Source organism: Tiliqua scincoides, chromosome 2, assembly GCF_035046505.1.
Source record: "Tiliqua scincoides isolate rTilSci1 chromosome 2, rTilSci1.hap2, whole genome shotgun sequence".
Lineage (NCBI taxonomy): Eukaryota > Metazoa > Chordata > Lepidosauria > Squamata > Scincidae > Tiliqua > Tiliqua scincoides.
In genome coordinates this window covers 82,788,359-82,798,612 of record NC_089822.1, presented here as the reverse complement: position 1 = coordinate 82,798,612, position 10,254 = coordinate 82,788,359, and the positions used below count along the sequence as shown (strand labels likewise).

General features: G+C 38.4%; 1 protein-coding gene across 8 annotated transcripts in view; it reads left to right on the top strand.

Annotated features, from left to right (window-relative positions):
* The first annotated feature begins 1,490 nt into the window (after window positions 1-1,490).
* The window catches only part of ELAVL2 (ELAV like RNA binding protein 2), a 76,507-nt gene continuing 67,743 nt past the window's right edge, over window positions 1,491-10,254 (top strand). For 4 of the 8 annotated variants that reach the window (XM_066613667.1, XM_066613666.1, XM_066613662.1 and 1 more), the window contains exons 1-2: window positions 1,491-1,562; window positions 3,699-3,942. In XM_066613667.1, coding sequence (XP_066469764.1) covers window positions 1,491-1,562; window positions 3,699-3,942 — 316 coding nt within the window. Of the gene's footprint in view, window positions 1,563-3,695; window positions 3,943-10,254 lie in introns of those variants that run through there. The other 4 variants (XM_066613665.1, XM_066613664.1, XM_066613668.1 and 1 more) reach the window with 3 other exon arrangements.

Here is a 10,254-nt window from a genome sequence, read left to right as displayed (position 1 = left end):
GATTTGCTTTCAACTTGGGAATACTGGGGTGGAAGGGTATGTGTGTGTGTGTAACTATTGCAGTCTTTTTACATAGGCGGCTTTATAACCTTATGATTTTGATCAAATAGCATTCTGTGAAAAGAACAGTTTATCTACCTTGTAACTTCTGCATTGGCTAGGAACTTTTGTGGACTCTATTTGCAACACCACTTTGAATTGGAATAGCCTGTTTGCAATGGAAAGCCAAAATGTTCTGAAAAGGCACTTGTAGTTCTTACGCATGCTCATGCACTGTGTTCACGTACATACATGTATCTGTATATAGTTTAAATGTGATGTGTTATTGGAGAGCATCAATATTCTTACTCTTAATGAATCTTGCTATAGGAACTGACAAGGACAGCTTAGCACATTCATGGTTGTGGCGCTAAACCTATTTCCCTGCCTTGAATAATATTACAAATTTATATTGTATACCACTTTTAACAAAAACATAACAAAAGTAAATAAGTGGTCCTAAAATTTATCCTACATTAAAAGTCTGGGGAACCAGTGACAAATTGTAAATGGCACATTAACTATATTTGTTCCTGCCTGACTTTGCTAGATTGAAATCCCTCTTGTTTTAGAGCTTGCATGGGGCTTTAATTTTTCTGTGTACCTGGGACAGTGCATTATTGGAAACATTCTATATATTGATGCATTTACTTGATCTCAGTAATGCCTTTTAACTGTTTTTAAATAAACACTGAACTGGGTTGTTGTTGCAACATCGAATTGGGAAAAAGAACCCCAAATTTTTACCTATAATGTGAGATGGCTAGAGTCTAACAGGGCCAGGCAGCAGCTGCTGAATTAAAGGAAAGTATGAAAATGCCTTATACTGAGTCAGGCCATTGTCCACCTAGCTCAGTATTGACACTGACTGGCAGCAGTTTTCCAAGGTTTTGTCCAGGAAAGTTTCTCTGCCCTATCTGGGGAGATGCCAGAGATTGAACCTAGGACCTTCTACTTGCAAAACATGTGCTCAGCCACAGCTTCCCCTGCATAGGGGAACAGACATCAAATAGCTGTGGTGTTTTTTTGTTTTTTTAATTGGGATAATTTAACTGCCTTCCCCCGTTTCATTAATCCTTAATTGTCTAGGCATCTAACTTCTTTCTGTGATTTAACAATATAATTTTTTTTATATTGTTAGACATAGACATAGAAGGGTATAGGTAGCTGTTAAGATAGGTTTAAGGTTGGCTGGAAAGTAAGTAGTCTGTGCCACTTTTTTTTCCAATCAGGCTTCTGAAAAAGTCATCCTGCAAGAAAAATATGTAAAACGAATTTGAAAAGATTAGATTGGAATTGCCTGAAATTCTATTAAGCCACACTGCATGGACGTGCTGGGAATATAAATACAATTACTGTAAATTTGTAAAAACTGATTTGTTGCATTATCTTGCTAATCTAACATACGGTACTTTTTGTGTCCATATTGCAGACGGCAACTCCAAACTAACATGGCAGTCAGACTGTGTGATGTGGCTTCTCTGCTTAGAAGTGGTTCGTGGGCAGCAGAGCCTTGGACTGGGGTCTGTGGGATTTTTCTTAAATTCTGTAGGCTTTATTGTACATTTTATAGTAGTGCTGAGGCCATACCAAACACTTTAAGTTCATATTTGGAATAATTCTGCATACTCTATTCTAACAGCATGATCCTATGCATGTCCTCTCAGATAAGTTCCATTACGTTCATTGGAACTTACTCCCAGGGAAGTGTATAGGATTGCAGCTTTAGATTTGGTGTAGGAATTAGGCTGTATTTTGGGTGTTGGGCTGGGCTGAGGGCATCTTCTAAACCTATCAATGTGACTTCCTTTTATACCACCTGCCTTTCTTCACAGTAACTTGACTTTTCTGTCTAGCACAACATGAAAAAAGAGCAGGATTTGTATTAAAGCTGTTTTGGTATGGTCTGAATACTGAATAACAGGAACTGTGGAAAAAATGTATATTGTGTATTTTTTTGGTTACTGATGAAATTATAGAATTCCATTCAAGTCAAATTACTTGACCAGAAAAAAAAAATCAGGAACTGCTGAAAAACCTGATGCACATCAGGTGAACTCTTAACTTCTGATTGAATGATTCTGTCATTGGGATAGGAACTACTCGTTAAAAACCCGAGATATTAGTGTCACTTTATTCCAAACCGAAAATGGTCCTGTAGTTGAGACACTGTAACTGTTGAATGTATAAACTGCTGAGACTCTTCATTCTGAATGTTGGCTCAGGATTTAATTCTTGTCACATAAACATGAAAAGAAATATGGAATTATGTAGAGATTAATTGTCCTTAAAACCTTGCTGGTTTCGCTCAATGAACAATCAGAACACATTCTTAGAATGGCTTAGTCTGTAGTGTTGTAGTCCACCAGTTCTGCTGTGTGTAGAATATCTGAATAGTAATCTATTTAAATGATTCTCAGCTAGCATCTGCCTGGACAGTGTAATTTTGTTGAAATCTCAGAGGCCAATATGTAAGCATATGTTGGGAGAAAAATTGCTATCAACAGGCCTGTGGATCTTCCCTTATTTTTGCTGGATCCCAGACCTCTCCTGGGTAATCCATCTACTCTTCAACTTCATCTGAAGAATGATATAACAAAGTCATGCTGACATTCCCATTTTTCAGTAAATTAACTTTTGTCAAATGTCCAAAGATAAACATGTATTGCCAGAAGGCTAATTGTTGGTGCTGAGGTTGAAGTTCTCCTTTAAAGTTTGAGTAGGTTGGCACAGGAACTGTGCATTAAACTAGATCAGGAGTGTTTTCTGCATTGCACTTGATAAAACTTTGATTCTCAGGTTCTGAGCTGGGAACAGTCTTAAGTAGTTAATACTGAGATAGAATATTTAGGCCTTGCATGCTTACATTGCCAAGAGTTGCCATGCAGTAGTGCACCTGGACTTGTAATGAATTTCTGCATTTAGAACATATTGTTTAAAATAGCCCAAATTGTTTGCGGGGGTTTCCAAATGAGCAACCCCAATTCGTTTAGATCAGCTAAACGTGCAGATCAGGCTGCATCACTTTTGGGGTGCTGGGAGGAGCAACAGATATGAAAGTAGTTGCATTATAATTGATTAAACTTTTCCTATCTTTGAATCCCAGCAAAGAAGGGATCAAATGGTTCTGCTGGCACTTCCACACTTTAAATTTGTCAGCTGCCACTGAAAATTGTGGCTAACCCACTTAATACTTGAAAAGTAACCAAAACAGTACATTGTCTTTCGTTCTTCCCATAAAATCTACTGTTGGCTGTCATTGTTTCATCTTTTACAATTATTGTAGAATCTTTCCAAATGTTACTTTTGCACTTAAACTATTTTATTAAATTCTCAGATTTTACTGTGTAAACACTGAATTCACATGAAGCAGAGTTGTTAGAAAAATATTTGTTCCTTGCTCTTGGCTAAAGCTCCAGGGATTTTTTTTTCCTAGCGCTTAGAGAAAAATCTTCCAGTTAAAACCTTTGTTGCTTTAAAACTTCTAAATGGTTTTTATTTCTAGAGAATTAAGTTTTTGGTAGAGCCATTGTAAAGCCATTATTGCAGCCTTGACAATTGGGCACTCTTGCATAGTGACAAAGCTTTAGATTCTTGGCTAGGATCACTAATAGATTCTGAAATATGAATTCTGACAGTTCCTATTTTCTGTTTTTTAGCAGGTAATTGCTGCCATGGAAACACAACTGTCTAATGGACCAACTTGCAATAACACAGCCAATGGTCCTACTACCATAAACAACAACTGCTCATCACCAGTTGATTCTGGGAACACAGAGGACAGCAAAACCAATTTAATAGTCAACTATCTTCCTCAGAATATGACACAAGAAGAGCTGAAAAGTCTGTTTGGGAGCATTGGTGAGATAGAATCCTGCAAACTTGTAAGAGACAAAATCACAGGTATGTAAGCACCAGAATCTTGGATGTGCACCCAACACATATGTTTCTGTGAATCGGGAGTTGCATTATTGTTACTTTCTTGTGAATGAAGGACATAAAATATGCTGTCTAGTTTGGAAGATGGATTTTCGTACTTCATCCAGTCTAATGTGAAAAAGGGGGTGGAGGCTTAAGGCTTTGAAGTAACAGCTTGTGAAGCTTTCAAAGGCTTTTGGGGATATTTAATTGTAAAGACCAGTTTTTTATACCAGTTCACTGCTGCCTTTTAAGAAATGTTTATCTTCACAAAGGAATAAGTCCAAACAGATTCTAAAACTGCCTGCTTCTATTGTATAAAGTAATGATGCTACGAGGACTGAAAAATATGAAACTGTCCATAATCTCCTTTAGCATAGTCTTGCAGTCCTCATTACATTTGAACAAAATAATCAAAATGTTAGTCTGTAGGACCTCAAGGACCTTGTCCCATTTCTTAATTCACCATAACAAAAAGTACAGATCAAATTCTTCACATCGCAGGGAGAAAATTTCTTGCTTAACACAACTCATCTTTTGTTAAACATCTTTTAAGATAAGATGGTCAAAATGGTTAGTTGGCAACCTTCAGTCTCTAAAGACTATGGTATAAGCCTACAGTACCTGGTGTTCCCAGTCTCCCACCCAAGTACTAACCAGGCCTGACCCAGCTTAGCTTCTGCCATCAGACAAGATTGGACATGTCATCTTTTGCATATTAAAATAGATTTCTTAATATAACGTGTATATATATGAATTTCAGGAATTGAAAGTGTTCAGACTGCCAAATTAGTGCAAATGTGTGTTTTAAGAAAAGACTACCTGCGTAGATCCTGCTCTGGAAACCTCAAGCTAAGAGGAAGCTGTTCATATGAATGGTGTATTGTGCAAATCAGGACACTGGTGCTTGTTCAATTGAAACAGTTTCTGTAAGCTTCAAGTCTTAAAGACAGAATCTGTGGTAGTCTGTACTGAGGGTTTTTTACTGGGTGGTTAGTTGGTTCCATTTACCTATTGCTGTAAGGACCTTGAACTCTTGGAGAGTTTTGCAAGCCCTGTATTGATCAGTGGGTGGGTGGGGAACCTTGTCTCTCCTTCATTTGTTTCAAGAGTCTATATTTGCATTCTCTTGGTAGTGTCCAAGTATTGCAATTCATCTTGTCTCCCTCTGTTCCCATTCATCACCCTGCTCAAAAATTGGCTGCCATGTTGATATTGAATATTCAAAATTCCCATAAGCATTCAGATATAAAAGATAAATATTATGCCCTGTAAGCCTGGTACTTTAGAATTGTGTACATAGCTGTAAGTCAGCTTGAACAATAGTGTCTAAAGCATTAATTTCTATACTTTAATGATTTTTAGGTGGAGTTCCAATTAATGTTTGATTCTTAGTGCTTCAAAAAGCCTCTGAATACAGCAGTCATTATAGAGGTGACTGATAAAACCATGATCTCTTTATTGTGTTGGGGAAGTTGGTGTCTTCTGACATTTTTACAGGTGTCTCAGAGTGAAAATAGCAGCACCGTAGCTCATTAAACTCATCTGCAATATAAGGATAATAACAGCTGGCCCACCTTAGAGGACTGCTGCAAAGTTGACAGCTTAGTAATTGGAAGAGTGACTGAGAAACACTTCAACTGCACTGTGTTAAATGTGAAGAATTACTGTTTCACATGAGCTGGAATGCATGTTCTCCAATAGTGTCAACGCATTAACCAGAACTTGACTAGTTTAGAGCTTGGAAGGATTTTAAAATATTTGGGGTGAAACTTTCTGGCTTGCTTGTGATTTGAATCCAGGTCTTGCATGTCAGAATTAGGAAGAGGCAACAACCAGGAGTCTCTGACATCTGTGAACCAAGAGAGAGTAAAGCAAGTTGTTTTGTAAACACAACAACAACTTTGGAGAGTTTCTACTGCAAGAGAGTAGATAAATTCAAATGAAATTCAGTCATGTTCTTCACTGAACCATGCTGGAAACCTGTTTAATGGGAAAGCTCTATAGACATAAACTGAATTTTAATCTTGTTTTTCTTGTATAACCGGTTTGCTTATGGAAATGGTGTTGTACTTGTTTCATTTGCATGTGAATTGATATACATTTTTAAGGTGTAGCCACCTTCAATCTTCAGGTGCCCTGGAACCTTAGTTGGAGGGAAAGGATGTTAGAGACCCATTAGAATGTAGTGACTAAGAGCCTTTTGAGAGAACCAGCTAAAATTGACTGTAACATCTCAAAATTCAAGCTAGGCTTTTGAGGAGTTTACTGTTGCGAACTGATAGGTGGTAATATAGTCCTCCAAGTTCTTGCTATTTTTGATATCTCTAATTAAATAACATTAATAGCTTTCCCAAGGTACTTCAAATAAAAAAGGTGGAAAGTGTTTTTATTCCAAATTTACATTCCAAGTTCTCACTTTTATTTATTTTAAACATTTAAGTGTACTAGGTAGGCAATATAGGTTAGGCCAGTGGTTCTCAAACTGTTAGAACTGGTGTTGCAGGTTCAGGCAAGGATGGGAGCGGACACCAGGAGGTTTCAAGGAAAACAAGCTTTTATTCTCAGCTGGCTGCTGGACACAGAGGAATAGCTTCCAAAGTCTGTGGCACTGATTTTTTTTTTTCTGGGTGTGAGTTGACATACAAACAAACTTGCATTGTGAAGCATTGGCTGGACTTCTGATTGGCAAAATACAAATTGCAAAGCCTTGGATACATTCTTTATTGGCAAACAGCATATCACATGGGGCTTTGTCCTTGCCTACACAGCCCCCTATTCAGATTCTGCCTAGCATGCCTTACTAAATATGGCACTTTAAATATGTGAAATCTTTCCAGCTGCAAAAAAGTCCCATCTCCCCCTCTCTGCATTGGGTAATATGCTTGCAAAAGTCTCTTTTCTCTTCTAACCACCTGTCTGCTGCGTTTAGCTAGCAGTTTCCTGTTTTCTTTTTTAACTGCAAAGGTTCTACAGAACAACTTCTTGCGGTCAAAGCTTGTGTCTGCAACACCACTTCCTTTTTAACACAGACACAAAGAGGCATTCAAGGGGCATCTTCTGAAATGTCCTATTGACCCAAGCAGCTAAGTATAGGGCCTACTTTGGCCAAAGCACCCTGCTTATGCTCATAGCTAGGCACAAATGCAGGCCTGTATGAGTTCAAACGCTCTAAATTCTGGGCGGTTTCCTCACACTGGAAACCACTTTTTAGAATGAGAATCTGTCAGGACCCACCGGAAGTGATGTCATGACCAGAAGTGACAACATCAGGCAGGAAAACTTTTAACAATCTTAGGCTGCAATCCTACCCACACTTACCCAGGAGTAAATCCCATTGACTATCATTGTTAAAAGCATATCCATAGTAGCCTGTTAAAAGTACAAATCTGTAACATTTCCCCAGTGCAGTCACATACCATGGTAGCAACTAATCTAACATATTAAAAATAAAATATTGAAATGAATGGGGACCCATCTGAAATTGGCTCATGACCCACCTAGTGGGTCCTGATCTACAGTTTGAGAAAAACTGGCTTAGGCAGATGCACCCACAGTATTTCTAACAGGAAAAGTAATCTGTTCTAATTTCTGGAAAATACTTTAAGCACTAAAATGCGGTATATTGTGTTTTTATTTGGATATTTTAAGCACAGAATGAAGTGTTTTGTGTGTGTAAAAAACAAAAAAACAAAACACCTCTAGTAATAACATTGGCAAAATCTGAGAGTTGGTTGAGTACTTATACATGTTGTGTGGGCCTGTCCTGAGATTGCCTTAGGTCTGAATTACTGAAGTAAATTGTGAACTGGCTGCTCTTCTTGAGGTTTGATCTAAGTCATTTTCAACCACATTGTGTGCTTCAGGTGGTCCACAGGTGTGCCACAGGAAGTTGGGGGAAGGTCATTTATTAGTAGGGCCAATGGGGGATGTAAGTCCCCCCACTGGCAGCTTGTTGTGTCTTGTCAAAAACCTGATGGTGTGCCTTGACAATTTTAGTGCCTTGTCAGTGTGCTGTGAGATGAGAGGTTGAAAATTGCTGGTCTAAAAAGTCATGAGGCACATAAACTTCTTCAGAAAACTTCTTGGATTATGGGTGGTGTGTGTCACACAAATGATCCAAGTTCAGATTGAAGAGTGATACTGTTGATTTTCTGCTGGTGGGGGGTGGGAGGGACTCATAACTAATTTTGTCCTGTGAATAGCATAATATGATTCTTCAGAATGATTAGTAGAGGAGCGAGGGAGAAGGCAGATGTTAAACTAAGCAGATCTTTTTAGCTGCACTACCATATTTTATACAATTACCCTTTCTGCAGAGCCTTCTTATTGCTGACAGTTGATGATATAGTCCAGGTTCCAGGATTTTTCCTTCAGATGCAGCATGCAGAGGGAACTGCAAATAGACTTGGAACTAAAAGCAAGTGAAGATACCAGCCCACATAAGTACTTATTTCATTGATCTGTTGTAAAAGATGTTTCCGTAGCATTCATGAAGTTGGTAGCCTTTAAACCTGTGATTTGTTTATTGAAAGCTGTGAGAAATGTGTCTTTCGGCCAACTTGGAATTGGTAGTCAGAATTTTGAATAGATTTCTTGATTCCTACTGGTGGCTTGAATTTCATTTTCAGTTAATTTTGTAAAATATTAAAACTCCAACACTCTAAGCTACAACACTTAGAAAGCAAGTACAGGCGTTCCCCCATACCCGTGAAGTGATATTATGTCTTGCTTGAACAAATGCTCACTCTCCCTTCTAGACTGCAGGCTGCTTGCCTTGCTATAAGCTTTCTGTTTATAGTGTTCAAGCAAGCCAGATCACTTTGTGTGAATGCAGTGAAGCTAAACATAGGTAATGGAGTTCCAAAGGGTTACGGGGAGCTGTGGAGAAGTTCTCCTTTAGCCGTGTGGGGTGGGTGAATACCTCTCCTGCAGATACTGGCGAACACCTGTAGTCTGAGTTTCAGCATTGTTTGAGTCTTCAAAACTAGTGATCCTTTTGGATATAGGGTATATGGGGAAATAGTATAATGTACAACATTCTCAAATACCAGATGTGTGTTTGGCAGGGAAATTACTGTATTGCATGTTAATATTGGTACATCTAATTTGTGTTGTAAATTTCCTTAAACATTGTATTGGAGAAATACCAACAAATACCATATGTAAAAATTAACAATTTGAAAATCATATGGAATTAGTGTCAAGCCTCTCTAATTCATAGCACCACGGAAGTTAACAGTCTTCACGTGGGCAGATTCTTTCTGCCTAATGTTTCATTTGCCACCTCCTACAACTTTCCTGAGCATTTGTTTATCTGAAAATAAGTTTTTAAAAAGCCAGAAGATTGCCATAGCTGAGCAAAAATCAGTTTTACAACAGTGTTTAAGGTGGTTAGCTCTACACTACATGCAAATGTGTGCACTTAAAACCCAAGAGGAAGGGATTTTGAAGCTGGGAAAGAGTGTATAACTGTCTGCCAGCAAGCTGCTTTTCTGATTTATTGCTCCCTCCCCTAGGTCTCCAAATAAATTTGTGCCTTCCCAAACATGTACATGAGATCTGGTTGTAGAGTGGGGTAAAACATTCTTGGGGAATCAGTTTTGGAGCAGAAGCAGCTGAGCGCCCTCTGCCTTTCTCCTAGGGAAAACGATGGGGAAACATTTCATCCTAGGGGAAACATTTCTCCTAGGGGAGACGATGTTCTTTCAGAGCTGCTTTTCAGCAAAGAAGATGGCCAGTGCTGTAGTTGTCTGTAACCTGTAATTAGCCTCTTAGTTACCTTGGATGTTTAAAAAGCAGTTATAATCATGTTTATGGACTTCTAAAAAACTAATTCTCAAACTTTTTACTGCATTTTATTTTTTGTTCAGATACTTTCAAATGACATTATTAAGCTGTTGTGGTGTTGCAGCTCTTCGGTAATAGAGCCACATGCTTTGCACTCATAGCAACCTAGGTTCAATATTCTGGTAAGATAGCAAAAAACTACTGCCAAGTCAGTATCAACAATACTGAACTAGCTGGATTGACAGTCTGTCTTGGTGTAAGGCATATCCTATGTCTTGTCAAAAGGCAATGCAGGTAATTACCCTTTATCCAGACATCCAAAACCTGGACTATTCAAAAATCCAGACATTTTTGCCCTAGACTTGTTTTCTGTAGTAAGAGCACTAAAAGGTCTTGTGTTCATTCCCATGTACAGTGGAGGTACAGGCTGTAAGTTTTATTCTCTGTTCTTTTGTGTACACCTGTACAGATATTGTTGAAAAATGTCAGAGGCAACAGATGCCTGTA